This window comes from Thermothelomyces thermophilus, chromosome 7, assembly GCF_000226095.1.
Source record: "Thermothelomyces thermophilus ATCC 42464 chromosome 7, complete sequence".
NCBI lineage: Eukaryota > Fungi > Ascomycota > Sordariomycetes > Sordariales > Chaetomiaceae > Thermothelomyces > Thermothelomyces thermophilus.
The window spans coordinates 1,564,717-1,580,841 of record NC_016478.1 but is presented as its reverse complement, the minus strand read 5'-3'; the positions used below and the strand labels follow the sequence as shown (position 1 = coordinate 1,580,841).

Genomic DNA, 16,125 nt, shown 5'->3' with positions numbered 1-16,125 from the left:
GCTAATCAATGCATCTAAAAAACATAATTATCGACAGGAAAAAAGAAATGAAGCGCTCAAGTTTCGACACTCCGATGACAAAATTACTAACAAATAAACTGCATCGGCCTGCCTTTTTTTTTTCTTTTTTTTCCCAAACGCTCATGATCATCCTATTACCTCCCCTCTTTTCCACCCCCCCCCCCCACCCAAGAGCCACCGAAGGCTCCGAATGAGGCTTTTGCTCCAGTACTCCCATATCTACCGCCAGGTCGCCTCGATGGTCTGCCAGGCACAGCCGCTGGCCGTGGAGGAAGAGCTGACCGTGAACTGGCGGTTCGGGTCCGACTCCCACTGGATCGACCCGTCCCCGTTGACCTTGACGAACTTGTACTGCACCGACTGGCCGGCCTTCATGGGCACCGTGATGGCCCAGAGCGGGTCCGACGCCGTGTAGGCCGACGCGGACAGGCGCGGGGCCTTGGAGACGTCCCAGTTGCCGAGCTCGGACGAGCTGCCGACGACCTTGACCGACTGGCCCCACTGGGTGGTCACCTCGGCGCGGAAGGTGACGAAGACCTGGGTGGAGTCGGCGCAGGCCGTGGGGAACGGGGCCGGGGTGTCGCTGGTCGGGTTGGGCGTCTGGCCGGGCGGGAAGGAGGTGGCGGTGGCCTGGGTGTAGGTGCCGGCGACCTGGACGGCCGAGCACGAGCCGGGCAGCGTCTTGCCGTGCTCGGCGGACCAGCCGGCCGGGACGATGCCCGCGCGGCGGTCGGCGGCCGAGAGGAAGGCGGCGTAGGACCAGGTCAGGTCCTTGGCCGAGATCGGCTGGCCCGAGTCGCGCGTGTACTGCTCGGCCAGGGAGCCGTCCGAGGGGGTGTACTTGGCCGCGACGTCGATGAAGCCGTCGGCGTAGGCCGAGACGGCGTCGAGGATCTGCTGGTACGTCGACGACGACGGGGTGTAGGTGCCGGTGGAGATGCCGGGGAGCAGGTCCTTGAAGAAGGGGAGGGACAGCTGGGTGACCTCGATGGACTGCTGCTTCTTCCAGACGAAGACGGCGTCGTAGAGCTGCTCGGCGGCCGCGAAGTTGGCCAGGTACCACGGGTTGCCGTTGTAGTAGACGTCCTCCGAGTAGCGGCCCACGGCGACGGCCTTGCCCTGGGCAATGCCCGAGTTGATGGCGTAGACGCTGCGGAAGGAGTCGACGTAGGCCTTGTGGTTGGAGAGCGCCTTGTCGCTGCAGGGCTGGAAGGTGACCGAGTCGCAGCCGACCGCCGGGTCAAAGGTGTGGATGGAGGCCAGGACCGAGTTGAGATCCTTGCCGGACCGGTTGTTGCCGCCGTTGACTTGCCGTTGTTTAGTTGTGTGGAAATTGAGGCTGGGAGCGGCACCACCACGAGAAGAGACTTACTGTTCGAGACAACGTAACCGCCCGACGGGTTCCAGAAGCTCTGCTGGAAGCAGAGGACTTGGGGCGCGACGGTGATGCAGGCGCTGCATTCGGTGCCGAGCTGGGCAGCGAGGGCAGCTCCCTCTACCAAGGCTGTCGCTGCGTCAGTAATTCGTTGATCAACCCATATATGTACAACGGGGACCACCCACCTCGGTGCGTGCTGGCAATGGTGAAGAACGAGCTGCCGGGAACCTCCTCCCACAGGTCGAAACCAGTCTCGTTCCTGTATGTGCGTGTGTGTGTGGCGTGTGTTAGCGTGCCTCCGGCGTCAGGACGGGAAGAAACTCCCCCAAGGGCGAGAAGTAGAAGGGGCACTCACCAATACTGAGCGGCATAGGCCAGGTCGTTCTTGATGACGGGCCAGACGACGCTGTTGGCCGTGTCCTTGTAACCGTTGGAAGCCAGCCACTTGGCGTAGCGGATGAGGGCGATGGCCCGGAGAGGCGGACCGTCGCGCTGCGGCCGGCCCCAGTCGCCCGTGAACTGGGTGAGATCGACATTGAACTTGGGCTCGCCAAGACCGGTGCCGTCCGAGAGGCTACCGGAGGGGTTCGAAACACCCTGGAGCTTGGCCTGGGCGATGATGTAGTCCTGAATGTTGGTCTGCAGGGCCGCCGAGTAGTTTTGGGACAGGGCGTCCACGATACCCGTCAGGACCAGGCCGGCATCTCGAGTCCAGGTGTAGAAGTCTGTCGCGTCTCAGCATCTCAACACCGACCGAAGTTGCGATAATAAGGGGTAGGGGCCGCTGTCAACGCACAGTCTGGATCCGACTTGGACGGGCTGGCAATGACCACACCGGCAGCGGCTCCGGAAGCCGCACAGCCGTTAGCGCCGATGTTGCACCGCAGCTTTTCCCATGCGATAGGCGTCTCGGTCTCGATGAAGGAGTCGGTGGCCCGCTTTGAGAGGGTGGCCGGACGGCCCAAGACCGTCTGGACGGCCCAGGCGCCGAGGACAGCGAGCGACGAGAGAGCGTGCATGGCGGGCGTGACGAGGCCAGATCCGTTTACGGATGGGAGGTGGTCCTGGAGCTGGGCAACGAGGCCTGCCATCCGGAGCTGTTATTATAGTCGAACGCGAGCCTTCATTCGCGACCTCCAGACTTCCAAATCCGGAAAGCAGCCGCTGTTCTGACTGGGATATGGGGTGATGGAGCGTTTCGGACCTGGTGCCGGAGCTGCGCATGCGGGGAAGGGCCGACGGCCACTTCGCGGCGGCTTTTGGCGTCTTGGAGCTTGGAGCTCGGTGCTTCTACGCGTGCTTCTACGCAGGCTGCGACGCTACGGTGCAACGTCGAGGCTGCCCGACTCGGCCGTTTATTAGGAGAAAGGGGGAGGGGGGAGAAGGGCGCTCGGGCGACTACTCGGAGCTACCCAGGAGACATGGGTATCGGAGTGATGCCGTCGTCCAAGGGGAAGACGGTGAACATGGGTAGCGGAGTTGAGCGCTTATAGCAAGAAGCACCGTCTCCACGTATACTATCGGCGGGCTGCTTCTGGATCGTCAGCGTCACAAGCGCCCTCGCTTCCCAAGGTCAGCCAAGGTTGCTACCTACCTCGGGAGTACCAGCGTTATACCTACTACCCCAGACTATAACTTCTCCGCATTCTCCAGTAACATGCATCTGAATGTGGGGAAGAGCTGCCGAAGTTACACAAACTCTGCTGTGCATTTCGCAATCCCTGTTGCTCCCTCACTCTGTGCGCGAAAGAGAGTAGGGTACGGATTCTTTGCTGTAGAAAGCAGGGCCCTTGGGAGAATTGAAATTCAAGGAAATAGAGGCGAAAGGCTAAAGGAGAGTTAAGAGGCGTGGATCGGAGCCGACGGGAGCATAATTGTTCAAAATTAAAGGGCGAACAAAATCCTGGACAAAATGTCCAGAAATACCAGGGAAAGAGTAATAATATCCTTGACTATTCTTGGTTGCTCTTCCTCTCTCTCGTCGAACGGGCCTCGTGTGCCTGAGGCGAGATAGCTACCTCAGGTACGAACGTGTACATGATTTGTGCCTACAAAGTACCTCCCTACCTCTGACTTTGCGGGACCTACCCAACGTGAGCACATGCTGAGCCGCGAGTAAACGCGCAGTTTCACGCCATCTCCGGGGGTGAACAGAAAGAGTAGCATGACATGGGTTCGGCGTGATGCCTCGCAGGCCCTCCAGTCCAATGGATGGTCTCGAACCGTGGCTCTTGGTCATTAGACAGATCGGCGTGCCATTGTTCTCTGGGCGAGCCGAGACACTACTGCGTACTTAACAAGCATCTGGTCGCTTGTGGGAGGGCCTAGTGTGGAAGAAGGAAGAAGGTGGGGAGCCGTGCCTGCCAAGCTGACGAACTGCTGCCACTCCGGCGCCCCGCAGATCTCATCGAAAATCGGGCCGTTGCTCGCATGGGGCGCGTCGGAGTCGCTCTGCCGTCCCCCCGCCACGGCAGCTAGTCCAGCAGGAAACCGGGGGAAGCCGCCGGAGCCTCAACCGAATTGGAAGCTCGCGCCGACGCTCGGGAACGTCGAGCTCAATGCAGGTCTTATACATCGTAATCACATGCTCGGCTCAGGAGAGCCTTCGAAGGCAAGTCAACGCGCAGGTGATGCCACTGAGTGATGGCTGCTAGATGGCGACGCGTCTATTTCTCTCCTCACCCGGGATTGCCTCCCCCAGAATAACGCCGACGACGTCTAGCCGAGACGACGCCATCGATGGCATGGAAGTCAACATCGGTCCTTTTTTCTCTCATCTACCGCCTCGGGACTCTCGCTGCCAAGGTTGACAACTACTACGAGTACGGAATAGAGTAAAGAGAAAAGCCTATACCCTACCAACTCGGCCGAGTGAGTCGGTAATTCTAGGCTACCGCGTCGTCTCAAAAAAAAAAGTCAAAATCGCACGACCACCCATCACAGCGGCAAACTGCCAATCACACCACATAAAAACCCACATCAATATTGCATTTCGAGGAGATGGAAGGCAAAAATGTAGGACCAGCCATGGTTTTCCCCAGCCTCAGAGACCGACGGTCTCGGCGAACGGTCTGGAATATAGCGTCTTGAACTTCCGGTTCACCTCGCTCAAGCCTTTTACGGCGAACGAGGATCCTCGGAGTTCTATCGATCTTGGATCTGTCGGCTGGACATTGACATCATGGAGGGTAGATGGCTCCTTTGCTCACCGAACTGCCTCAGCAATCGACCCTAACCGCCGGGGCGGCAGAGGATCGCCGGGCACAGATCCGTTGAAGAGAGAAAGAGAAAGAAGGAGAGGAATGAGCGCTGAAAAACATTCTCCTATATACTCTTGCCGGAAAAAAATTGAAAAAAGTGGGGCATGTGCTGGAGCCTGGCGCGTGGCTTAACTGCGGCGTTTAGTTATCTTATCGTAGAGCCGCGCCTCTGGCCATGCCCGCTCCTCTTGGCTCGCGACTTCCTGATGCGCTCCGCCGGGAACATCATCGATAACCCCTAACCCCAAACCCCCCCTCCTCCCAACAGAACGACGGCAAGCGCATATCGTAAACATGGACGCCGCGTCGATTGAGGAGCTCAACAAGGTCCGGCTGGCGATGGGCATGAAGCCCTTGCCGGTCCCGGGCAAAGCACCGGCATCCAAAGAACCAACGCCCGAGAGGGAATTGGGCGACGATGGGAAACCACTCAACACCCTCGAGGCCCGCGAAGCCGCCGCCTACGAGAACTTCCGCAAGGTTCGAGAGGCCGAAGAAGCAAAGAGGAAACGTGAGGCCAAAGCAGCCGCCATCAAAAAGGCGCGAGAACTGGCGCAGCGGAATGCCGTGGTGGAAGGCAAGGGGCTGGCCGACGATGACGATGAGGACGTGGACGTAAAGTCGTGGCTCAAGAATCAGAAGAAGCGCCAGAAGAAGATCGAAGCTGCGCGAAAGGCCGAAGAGGAGAAAGCCGCGGCCGAGGCAAAGGCTGCCGAGCACACGGCCGCTGATTTGGCTGGCGTCAAGGTCGCGCATGACCTGGCAGCCTTCCTCGACGCGGAAGACCAGATACTGACACTGAAAGATACGGGAGTACTGGAGAACGAAGAAGAGGGGGACGAGCTGGAGAACTTGGCGCTTCGCGAGCAGGAGAAGCTGCAGGAGAGGCTCGAGCTGAAGAAGAAGAAGCCCGTCTACGATCCTAATGACATTGACGAAACCGGCCAGGGCGGGATCCTGTCAAAGTACGACGAAGAGATCTATGGAAAGAAGAAGAAAACCTTTACATTAGATGCAGCCGCGACATCGACTGAACTGGCCGATATCCTCGCGGCGCCAGCCCAGAAGAGAAAGCATCAGACGGTAGATCTGGATGAACTGGGTAAGCGGCTCCGACGCGCTCCTGAACGTACAAGATTCGTGCTAAATAGTACCGCTCTAGAGGACGCACCTGCACCGACATCAGATTACCTCGACCCATCGGAGGTCAAGGTGAAGAAACCGAAAAAGAAAAAGTCAAAAGCTACAAGGCGGCGCCGAGAGGATGACGACGACGTCCTGTTCCCTGCGGATGCGCCCGAGGGAGACGAGCCTGCCCAGGACGTGGACATGGACGTCGACTCTGCTGCGCCTACATTCACGAAGAAGCCGAAGGTGGTGGACGACAATTTTGTCGACGATGAAGACTTGCAGTCCACACTGGCGCGCCAGAGGAAGGAAGCGCTCAAGAAGCGGAAGAAGTTACGGCCGGAGGACATTGCGAAACAGGTTCGGGAAACCAGCGAGATCCCGGAAGGCGAAGAAGGTCCAGAAGGAAACGGCATAGTCATGGACGAGGTCAGCCGGTTCGTCGACGGCCTGCGCGCCGAGCCCGATGAGGATCGCAAGCCACGCAGACCCAAATCGGAGGAACCACCCGCTGCAGCAGTCACGGCCATGCAGGACGAGTCCTCGGAAGACGAGGAGATGCACGACGCCGACCACCAACCGTCGGCCTCGCGCGAGGCCACGCCGCTCGCCGATGTGCCCGCCACCGGGGTCGAAGAAGAGAAGACGGTGTCCCAGGGCCTGGGCGCGACCCTGGCCCTCCTCCGGGACCGGCACCTCATCGAGGAGGGCAAGGGCGCCGAGCTCAACGAGAAGTTCCGCCAGCGGCAGCGCTTCCTCAACGAGCTGCACCGGCGCATGGCGCTCTTCGACCAGGAGGCCAAGGCGCAGCGGGAGCGCGACCGGGCCAGCGGCCGCCTGGACCGCATGTCGGCGCGCGAGCGCGAGGAGTGGCAGCGCCAGCAGAACGCGCTGCGCGACCAGCACCAGGCGCGCGTCCTGGACCAGCTGTTCCGCGAGGGCTACCGCCCGGAGGTCGAGCTCAAGTACGTCGACAGCACCGGCCGCCGGCTCGACGTCAAGGAGGCCTTCAAGGAGCTGTCGCACCAGTTCCACGGCAAGGGTTCCGGCAAGGGCAAGACCGACAAGAAGCTCAAGAAGCTGGCCGAGGAGAAGAGGCGCATGGCGCAGAGCATGCTGGATGCCAGTCAGAACGTGGGCATGAGCTCGGCCGCCTCGCATCAGACCAAGAAGAGGAAAGAGGCCGGTGTCCGGTTGGCTTAAACCTCCCAGACGGTCGGCAAGGGAAGGGAGAGAGGCCGCCGGTAGGAGGAAACAGAGGCTCTGGGATGGTGTACGGCTTGGTTTTTTTTTATTCCTCCTCCATGGGTATCATCAAAGGTGCTTCCACCCTCTTCTTATCTCTGAATAACATGGCGTTTTGGGTCTGTACTGACACACGTGCGTGGGCTTAGAAGATGTCGAACTGAGAGGTAGGTCGTAGAGGGGAGAGGTCTTGGCTGTCCGGGGCCGGGACCTCGAACCGGATTCGTGCTGTTTGCCGTGTGTGTGTGTGTGTGTGTGTCATATTCCCGCTTATGTCCCCGTATGCCACCGGTTCTAAGAGTGACCGACCTGTCCCTCATGCCCAGGCCCGTACGCAATGATGCTTTTGCCGATGCCTTAATCTTCAGCCTGGCCCCGGGGTCCTATCTTACTAATAACGAGGCTAATTCCATGGACTTTCCCTATCTCTGGGCTTCCGGGATTCATAACAGTTTAAGGGCAGGTCTCGTACTGGGACAATAACGAAGAGTGAGCTTAGATAGTTCAAATGTCGAAACCCTCGTCCGACAGAGCGGGCGTGTTCCCTGTATAGAACGAGCCAAAATAGAGAAACAAGGAAGAAGAAGGAAGAAGTAAGACTAGAAGTCTTTACTCCAAAGCAAATCCGTTCGAGATCCTAGGGAGTATACTTCTTTGATTCTGCGGTGTATATTATCTGGATTTCATTGACGGGAATGAGCTACCATCAAGAACCCTTGTAATTCCGTATGAAACGCGGCGCTGGGCTATCTATCCAATTTACTAGGGTGGGTCTGTGGGTCTGTGGCATGCTGTTGCATCAACGGAAACCTTCTAACTACACTCCGTACGGATATATCGATATTGAATCTCGCGGCAGGCGACGCCAAAAAGAACGACCATTGCAAAGCCCAGAAACTTTTCCAAACCGCACGCACACATCTTCCCTTCCCGCCGGACCCTCCTCCTCCTCTTCCTTCACACCATCACAACCAGTGAGCGCGTGCCCCCGCAGGAAAAGAAACAAAAAAAAACCAAAAAAACAAAACCATGTCGGAGCTCAATTCGGTCGTCGTCGTCACGACCAGCATCGTCGCCTTCATCACCGGCTTCGGCCTGGGCGTCTACGCGATCCGCGGCTACCTCATCTCTCCCGACCTGGCCGCCCAGCGCCACGCGTACCTCAACGACCCCGTCGAGAGCGAGGAGTCGGACGTGGACGAGGAGGAGACGCTGCTGGACCACGCGCCCAACTGGGCCAACGGACCCGAGGCCGACCGGAGGCAGGGCCTGCGGGTGGGCGGTGCCGGACCGGCGACCCGCGGCCGGGCCGCGGGGCTCCAGGTGAGCGGGAACGAGGAGTGCAAGCTGGTGCTGGTCGTCCGGACGGACTTGGGAATGACCAAGGGTACGTTAGTGGAAATTTTCGTCCTTACTCTCTCTCCCGATATTTTTTTTCTTCTCTCTTCTTCTCCTTTTTTTTTGTTTCTCCAAATTCATTCGTTCAATTAGCGGGCGCGAACTAACGTTCGAAACGTCATACAACAACAGGCAAGATCGCGGCGCAGTGCTCGCACGCGACGCTCGCGTGCTACAAGTCCCTCTTCCGCGCCGCGCAGCAGGACGCGCTGTCGCCCGAGGCCAAGATCCTGCGGCAGTGGGAGCGCATGGGGCAGGCCAAGATCGCGGTGCAGGTCAAGAGCGAGGACGAGCTGCTCGAGCTGATGGGCAAGGCGCGAAGCCTGGGGCTGACGGCCGAGGTGATCGCCGACGCGGGGCGGACGCAGATCGCTTCCGGGAGCAGGACGGTCCTGGGCGTCGGGCCGGCGCCCAAGAGCTTGGTGGATCAGGTCACGGGCCACCTCAAGCTCTTGTGAGAGGCTCGGTGTGTGTCGATACTAATTGGGAAGCTCAGATGGGAAAAAGGGGGGAGGGGGTAGAAAGGGGGGGCGGGGGGGAACGAAAAGCAAAAAGGAAAATAATGCAACTTTATAGACGGGAAGGGCGCTTTCAAGGTTGGCATTTTGAGACGATCGGTGGCTTCGCGTTCGGAGTTTGATTCTCGGCCCTCGGTTTTTTGCATATGGAGCCAATGATACATGGAATACGCTAGACAAGACACGAACAAAGGGCGGACTTTGCCCAGCTTTATTGTTACAGTTGGCATCATGCTTTGGACATTTGGCATCGAAAGTGAGTCCAGCGTGACCAGCAGGACCCATGCTCTTCTCGTTCGGGTATCATTATCTAGTCCTTCCTGGCGAACCGCGCCAGCGCCGGCCCCAGCTCGGCCTGCCGTTCCTTGTGCTTCTCGTCCTTCTTCTGCTGCAGCTCCTTGTATATCTCCTCCACCTTGAGCCTCTTCTCGTCGATGATGTTCTTCTTGCGCTGCTTGCGCAGGTATTTCTTGAGCGCGCCGTTCTTGCCTCTGGCCCGGTTCCTGATCTCTTGGGCGATATCTACCGGGGGCGCGTCCAAGTCCCTGTCGGCCTTCCGCTGCTGCTCGGACCGCAGATCCAAGTTTCCGATGAAGTTGGGGTCTAGCGCGATCATCTCGGGCTGCAGCTTGTTCAGCAACGCCTTGACCTCGCCCTCCTGCCGCTGCTTCTTGGTCTCGAACGGGTTGACCTCGAGCGCGTCGTAGTTGGCCTCGCCGGCACCCGGGATGATGACGGACGAGAAACCTTCCGAGTGTCCGATGCCCAGCACATCCTCGAACGGGCACCACCGGACCCGCTCAACCGACTGACCGTCCCCTCCCCAGGTCATGTATGGGCTCTGGACTTTTTCTTGGACCGGCTTCTCCTTCGAGAAGAGACCCTTCCACACGGTAGTCTTGGTCCCCCACCCGACAGCGGTCAAGCCCGTGTCGGATATCGCCACGGATGATGCCGGAGACCTGGTGAAGTAGCTCGAGACCGCCTCTTTGAAGTTGCGGATGTCCCAGATGGCCATCCGGTTGTCCTGCCCGGCCGACACCATGTATCGCCCTTCTCGATCGACGGCAAGCGATCGGACGGGCCCTCTGTGCGCGAGCAGTTTCACTAAAGGATCTGTCGAGTTTGGTGACCAAAGTGTAACGGTCCCGTTCTGTTGGCCGATGTGGAGGATGGCATTGTACGGATTCTGCGTCAGGGAAACTGGGGTTCCGTGCTTGGTGGGTATCTCGGCAACTATCTGGCCGGTCGACGTGTCCTGGTACTTTAATTGACCGCTGATGCTCTGGGAGATGTCAGTGAATGCCAAACGCCGGCAGATCTCGGGACGGGACGGTTAACCCACCAACGTCGCCAGGAGAAAGTGGTAAGGGAGGAACTCCATGTGCGAAACCTCGACGTGCTTCTTCAAGCAGTGGAGCTCGACACCGTTGGCGTCGTATATGTAGACGTACTTCTTTTGCGCCACGGCAAAGAATTGGTTGTTGTGAAGAAAGCGGGCATCCCGAATCGTCTCGCCCAGTTGCAGCTCACAGCCGAGTTTGCCTTCCCGCCAGTCCATGGTCGCGACGTGACCTTTTCTCCCCGCCAAGATCAGATCCCGGCCATTCCTGCTGTACTCGCAAACATAGGGACCCAGAGCATCGAGCTTCAACTCGAATTTCTTCTGTGCAACCTCGATGCCGACCTCCTTTTGGATATCTTCTTGGCGAACCTTGTACGTCCGCTCGAGTTCCGTCTCGGCCTCTAGGAATCCGGCTGTATTCTCGAGCAAGATCTCGGCCTCCTTTGCTTTCAGGACGGCCGTCTTGTACTTGTTTTCAAGATTGCTAAGAGTCCGTCGAAGCTTTTTGTCCCTGACGGTCTTGACATCGATCTGACGGCCGCGCCCGTAAGCCTTCTGCGCCTGTCGTTGTCGGCGGATGCGGTCCAGCTCGGCCTTTGAGCGGAATTCGGTCCGGACATTTTTCACTGTGAGGGCCCCATTGGGCTGTTCAACCCCGGCAAGAGGGGCCTCGACGGCGTCTGTTGTCTCCATCTTGTCGCAAGGCCGAAGCTGTGCTCAGATGGGAATTGGAGGATTGGGGGATTGGGGGATTGGTGAAGGCGACGCGGCCTCGAGGTTGACAACTCGCCCCGACATTTTTGAGCCGGGCCCACTAAAAAGTTCGGATCCTTGAAATCTATTGGTCGCAGGGGGCGCGATAAGATAGTGTATGGCACACAAGTCAAAAAAAGGCAAGCCCCGCCATCTCATCACCGCCCCTCGCTGCCCGAATTCCCTTTCTGTCTCTAGGTGTTTAACCGTGGGTATACCTAGGTGTCATTTCTGTTGGACTTTTTTTTTTTCTTCTTCTCGCTTTGAGAAAAACTGGCTTCCCTTCCTTACCGTTTCAAAGCCGGCGGCGACGGAAAGATGCCGGGCGCAGTTGGTGGGGGTCATCATCACTCCCACCGGCCCACGACTAAGGTCACGCACAAGCCGTTCAAGTCGAGGCATGCTACCAAGGGCCAACTGCGGGACGCCGCGAAAGGTATGCACGCTCACGATCGCCCGATAACTAAATGGCCCGTGTCAAGGGTAGCCGCTTATGCTCCGATTCAGGGCGAATTGCCGGAGAAAAGGGGCAGCGTAAGACACCACACCAACAGGTCATGTCGAAGCTCGACCGACGGAACCAGGCCAAGCAGCGGCAGCTGGAGAAGGCCCGCGAGCACCAGAAAGAGACTTCCATCTTCTCCGGCAGAGACGGTGCTCCGCGGAATGTCGCTGTCATTCCCCTGTGCGCCGACACCGATGCCGCTGCGGCCATCCGCAGCCTGAACGGGAGCATTGACATCGAGGCCGAGATACGCGATGGCTGCTTCCGGGTCCCGGTTGACAGATTCAAGCAGAAGCTTCAATACATCCCGTTGAAGAGAGATCTGGCTGCGTGCCTCGATGCTGCCCGGGTCGCCGACTTCATCATTCTCGTCCTTTCTGCCGAGGTCGAGGTGGACGCGTTGGGCGAGCTGATCCTGCGGAGCGTCGAGAGCCAGGGCATGTCGACCTTGTTCACCGTCGTGCAGGGGCTGAACAAGATCGAGCCCGCCAAGCAGAGGCTGTCTGTGGTGGCATCCCTCAAATCATTCATCACGCACTTCCACCCCGAGCAAGAGAAGGTCTACAGCCTCGACAACCGGCAAGAGTGCTCGAACCTGATGCGGTCTTTATGCAGCACCACGCCCAAGGGGATTCGATGGAGGGACGAGCGGAGCTGGATGTTGGTCGAGAATGTCGAGTGGGCGAGGGCAGGGACGGCGCCAACCGTCCTCACCGGCGTCGTCAGGGGCAAGGGCCTGAACGTCGACCGACTGGTGCAGGTTTGCGATTGGGGGACGTTCCAGATCGAGAAGATCACGGCAGCACCGCTCGTGACGCGGAAGAAGAGAGGAGAGGATGCCATGGAAGAGACGACGGAGGAGGTCCTCGCGGAGCCGACGGAGGACCAAGACGGCCTCGACGACCTGGCGCCAGAGGAGGTTGTCATGGATGACGATGAGGATATGGATGCTGCGACAACCATGACGGGCCCCAAACAGGGCGTGCTACTCGACGACCACCACTACTTCTCGGACGACGACCAAGTCCAAGAGCTGCCAATGCCTAAGAAAGTGCCTAAGGGGACATCCAAGTACCAGGCCGCGTGGTATCTGGATGACGATGATTTGTCGGACTCCGGGTCTGACTTGGTAGACCTCGACATGCAAGATGCCCAGGATGAGGAGGACGAGGCCCGGCCAGAAGACGGAATGGAGGGGCTCGCCGGGGATACCATGACAGAAGCCGGGCCGTCCGAATACCCCCAGTCGGTAGCCTTCGAGGAGCCCGACGCGGACGAGGATGCTCGGGCTCTTGAAGCGTATCGCAAGAGCAAGAGGACAGAAGCTGAGGACGATTTGGAGTTCCCGGATGAAATCGAGCTCCACCCCAATGTGCTTGCACGGGAAAGGCTCGCAAAGTACAGGGGCCTGAAGAGCTTGAGGTCGAGCCCCTGGCTGGAGGAAGAGGATAAGGCGTACGAGCCGGAAGAGTGGCAACGGCTGCTCCGGATCCCCGACTATAAGGCATCGCGTATCCGGGCGGCGCGCGAGGCTCTGGTCGGTGGGGTGGCCCCCGGAACCCGCATTCACGTCTACCTCAAGGGGGTGCCGGTGGCCATTCAGAAGAGCTACGATCCCGGCCGGCCGGTCACTCTGATCTCGCTCCTAAGGCACGAGCACAAGCGGACTGCCGTCAACGTGCTGATCAACCTCGGCTCCGATTACCCGACCTCGATCAAGGCCAAGGAGGAGCTGATCATACAGTACGGCCCACGGAGGTTTGTCATCAACCCCCTGTTTTCGCAAGGGGGCAGCACTCCCAACGACGTGCACAAGTACTGCCGATTCCTGCACCCCGGACAATCGGCCGTGGCGACGTTCATGGGTCCAGTCGTATGGGGTTCGGTACCGGCCCTCTTCTTCAAGCGGACGGTTCCGGGTAGCGAGACCGACGCCGGGAAGGAGGACGGTGAGGGGCCCGCGCTGCCCCTGACGCTCATTGCCACGGGGACCACGCTGCCCCCGTCGACATCGCGTGTCATTGCCAAGCGGGCCATCCTCACGGGCCACCCGTATCACATCCACAAGAAGATTGTGACGATCCGGTACATGTTCTTCAACCGGGAGGACGTTGAGTGGTTCAAGGCGCTGCCCCTGTGGACCAAGCGGGGGCGTAGCGGGTACATCAAGGAACCGCTGGGTACGCACGGGTACTTTAAGGCGACATTTGACGGGCGGATCAACCCGCAAGATACGATCGGTGTCAGCTTATACAAGCGGGTGTGGCCTCGCAACGCCCGGCCTCTGGACGGGCCTCTGCTTGACCCCGCACTTCTGCAGGAGTCCCGGGAGGACGCGATGGAGGACGATATGGAGTAGAGCAAGTGAGCGCGAGGACGCATATAGACCGCCCTACTGGGGCTTACGGCAGGAGTTCTTTTGGGGGGAAAAAATTTGTTATTCTGTTTGTTTGTTCTCCATACCCGGTTCCCGTCCTTGACTCGGAAGGTCGTAACGATGACAAGGAATTTTATTTTTGTTTTATTTTTTTGTCCCCTACATTTTACACAACTCTTACCTCGCCCATCCTGTCGTCCGATTCGATTCGGATTATATCACCGGTTGGAGTTTCAGGCAGACCCCTCCTCCAACTCGTCTAGCCCGGCGGTCGGCCTGGGCCCGCCCACCGACTTTCGATGCTCCTCGGCGCCGCTGGCGCGCCACGCGCTCAGGATCAGGTTCACGATATGCTCGACGCCCTCGCCCTTCTTGACCTGGGCGAAGACGGTGGGGCCGCCGTCGCGCATCTTGCGGGCGTCGCGCTCCATGACGGCCAGGTCGGCGCCGACGGCGTCGGCGAGGTCGGTCTTGTTGACGACGAGCAGGTCGCTCTGGGTGATGCCGGGCCCGCCCTTGCGGGGCACCTTGTCGCCGCCGGAGACGTCGATGACGTAGATGATGTAGTCGGCCAGCTCGCGCGAGTAGTTGGCGGCCAGGTTGTCGCCGCCGGACTCGATCAGCAGCAGGTCCGTGTCGAAGGTGGCCTGCAGGTCCTCGAGGGCGGCCAGGTTGGCCGAGATGTCCTCGCGCACGGCCGCGTGCGGGCACCCGCCCGTCTCGATGGCGCGGATCCGCGCCGCCGGCAGCGCCCGGTGCCGCGTCAGGAACTCGGCGTCCTCGCGCGTGAAGATGTCGTTGGTCACCGCCGCCACCGAGTAGCTGCCCCGCAGCGCCCGCGAGAGCGCCAGCATCAGCGCCGTCTTGCCTGATCCGACGGGCCTGTGAGGGGAGAAGGGCGCGGAAGCACCCCGGACGGGGCGGGAGCTTGGTTAGTCATACTGTCTCTGATGGTTTGTTGTTGTTGTTGTTGTTTTTTGGTGAGGGTCAGGGGCGAATGGGGGATGTGTCATGGTATGTCAAATCCGGGATACGGATGGGACCACGGGCGAGGAGGAATCGGGAAGAAGGGGGAATAAGAAAAAAAAAGAAGAAAAAAAACAAGAAAGAAAGAAAGAAAAAGGAGTGGGCATACCCGCCAATTCCAATGGTAAAGGCCCGGTCGGCCCAGTTGCGGCCCTCGGTGATGGGCATCTCGCGGGCGAGGTAGCTACCCGGTCCGTCGAGGATCTCATGGCTGTGACCGTGCTCGGCGGGGTTGAAGTGGTCGTGCGAGTGCGAGTGCGAGTGCGGGCCGTCGTGGGCATGCGTGTGCGTGTGGGTTGCTCCGGACATTGCGAGCGGGGATGATGGTTTTGTTTCTGGGACTTGGACTTGTTCGATTGCTTTGAGAATCCGTTTTCGAATCCGTTTTCGAGAGGACTGAACTCCAATGTCAGGTAGTTTTAGTTTACTTGTTCTTCAGTCCTTCTCGCTATGAATGATGTACGATTGTTCATACAATCAATAGGATCCCCCCCTCTTGGGGCACCTTATCTGGGCTCCATAAGGCAAGAGGGGTAATTAGTTGCTATCATTCCTTATCAGTAAAGTTGTCTCCAAGCAGAATGAGGGGCAGGCCCAGCCCTCAAGGTCCGTGTGGGGGTTTTACTACAGCAGCAAGCAAAACTGTAAAGAAGCTAGCTTTACTAGTAGTTATACGTAATTACTTTGAAGGTACGGAGTAGGTAAGTTTGTGAACAGTTAAAGGTAGGAAGGTAGGCAGGCACCTACATAGTGGTGCACTGTATGTACGGAATACATACACTTTTTCAACCTTTGATTTTAACCGAGCGATGCAACTCGAATCCTTTAAACGTCCCCGTCCCTGTCAAGTGATGCAGTGGACAGACCGACCTCTTTGTTACCCGGTGGTTAGTTGCTGACTAATTAGTTCAGGACTACCACCTGTCTCCCGACAAAGACAGGTGGTAGTCCTGAACTAATTAGTCAGCAACTAACCACCGGGTACCCAACGTCCATACTTGAAGAACCTCGCATTCCTTGCGCCAGTTCAAGTCCGACGCTTGAAACGGGCAAACGGCACGGACGGCGTTCATTCGCCGCTCTGGGCGCCATTGGCCCCTTTCACAGGAGAGACCTCCTTCTTGGCGCACCTGTGATGTGCAACGGCGCCGCTTCCGTCACACGGGTTTTG

At 58.8% G+C, this 16,125-nt stretch overlaps 6 protein-coding genes across 6 annotated transcripts; 3 read left to right on the top strand and 3 right to left on the bottom strand.

Annotated features, from left to right (window-relative positions):
• Window positions 1-10: 10 nt before the first annotated feature.
• Window positions 11-2,418, bottom strand: gla1 (glycoside hydrolase family 15 protein; the record flags this gene model as incomplete). The annotated part of the gene is made up of 5 exons (XM_003666780.1): window positions 11-1,328; window positions 1,394-1,525; window positions 1,585-1,658; window positions 1,755-2,124; window positions 2,196-2,418. Coding segments are annotated over 5 exons (1,883 nt in total), but the record flags the coding sequence as incomplete, so codon positions are not given.
• Window positions 2,419-4,860: 2,442 nt separating this feature from the next.
• On the top strand, window positions 4,861-7,057 carry MYCTH_2311886 (uncharacterized protein). Its single transcript, XM_003666779.1, has 2 exons — window positions 4,861-5,761; window positions 5,822-7,057. The coding sequence occupies exons 1-2, from the start codon at window positions 4,954-4,956 to the stop codon at window positions 6,988-6,990; spliced, it is 1,977 nt and encodes a 658-aa protein (XP_003666827.1). The 5' UTR covers window positions 4,861-4,953; the 3' UTR covers window positions 6,991-7,057.
• A 779-nt stretch (window positions 7,058-7,836) lies between these two features.
• On the top strand, window positions 7,837-8,947 carry MYCTH_2311885 (uncharacterized protein). The gene is made up of 2 exons (XM_003666778.1): window positions 7,837-8,419; window positions 8,563-8,947. The coding sequence occupies exons 1-2, from the start codon at window positions 8,062-8,064 to the stop codon at window positions 8,886-8,888; spliced, it is 684 nt and encodes a 227-aa protein (XP_003666826.1). The 5' UTR covers window positions 7,837-8,061; the 3' UTR covers window positions 8,889-8,947.
• Window positions 8,948-8,961: 14 nt separating this feature from the next.
• MYCTH_2311884 (uncharacterized protein) lies at window positions 8,962-11,053 on the bottom strand. The gene is made up of 2 exons (XM_003666777.1): window positions 10,294-11,053; window positions 8,962-10,233 (listed from the first exon to the last, which is right to left on the bottom strand). The coding sequence occupies exons 1-2, from the start codon at window positions 10,984-10,986 to the stop codon at window positions 9,259-9,261; spliced, it is 1,668 nt and encodes a 555-aa protein (XP_003666825.1). The 5' UTR covers window positions 10,987-11,053; the 3' UTR covers window positions 8,962-9,258.
• A 177-nt stretch (window positions 11,054-11,230) lies between these two features.
• Window positions 11,231-14,036, top strand: MYCTH_2311881 (uncharacterized protein). The gene is made up of 2 exons (XM_003666776.1): window positions 11,231-11,482; window positions 11,554-14,036. Exons 1-2 carry the CDS (start codon window positions 11,365-11,367, stop codon window positions 13,908-13,910), a joined length of 2,475 nt encoding a protein of 824 aa, XP_003666824.1. The 5' UTR covers window positions 11,231-11,364; the 3' UTR covers window positions 13,911-14,036.
• Window positions 14,036-15,469, bottom strand: MYCTH_2311879 (uncharacterized protein). The gene is made up of 2 exons (XM_003666775.1): window positions 15,064-15,469; window positions 14,036-14,810 (listed from the first exon to the last, which is right to left on the bottom strand). Exons 1-2 carry the CDS (start codon window positions 15,261-15,263, stop codon window positions 14,162-14,164), a joined length of 849 nt encoding a protein of 282 aa, XP_003666823.1. The 5' UTR covers window positions 15,264-15,469; the 3' UTR covers window positions 14,036-14,161.
• Between the last annotated feature and the right edge of the window lie 656 nt (window positions 15,470-16,125).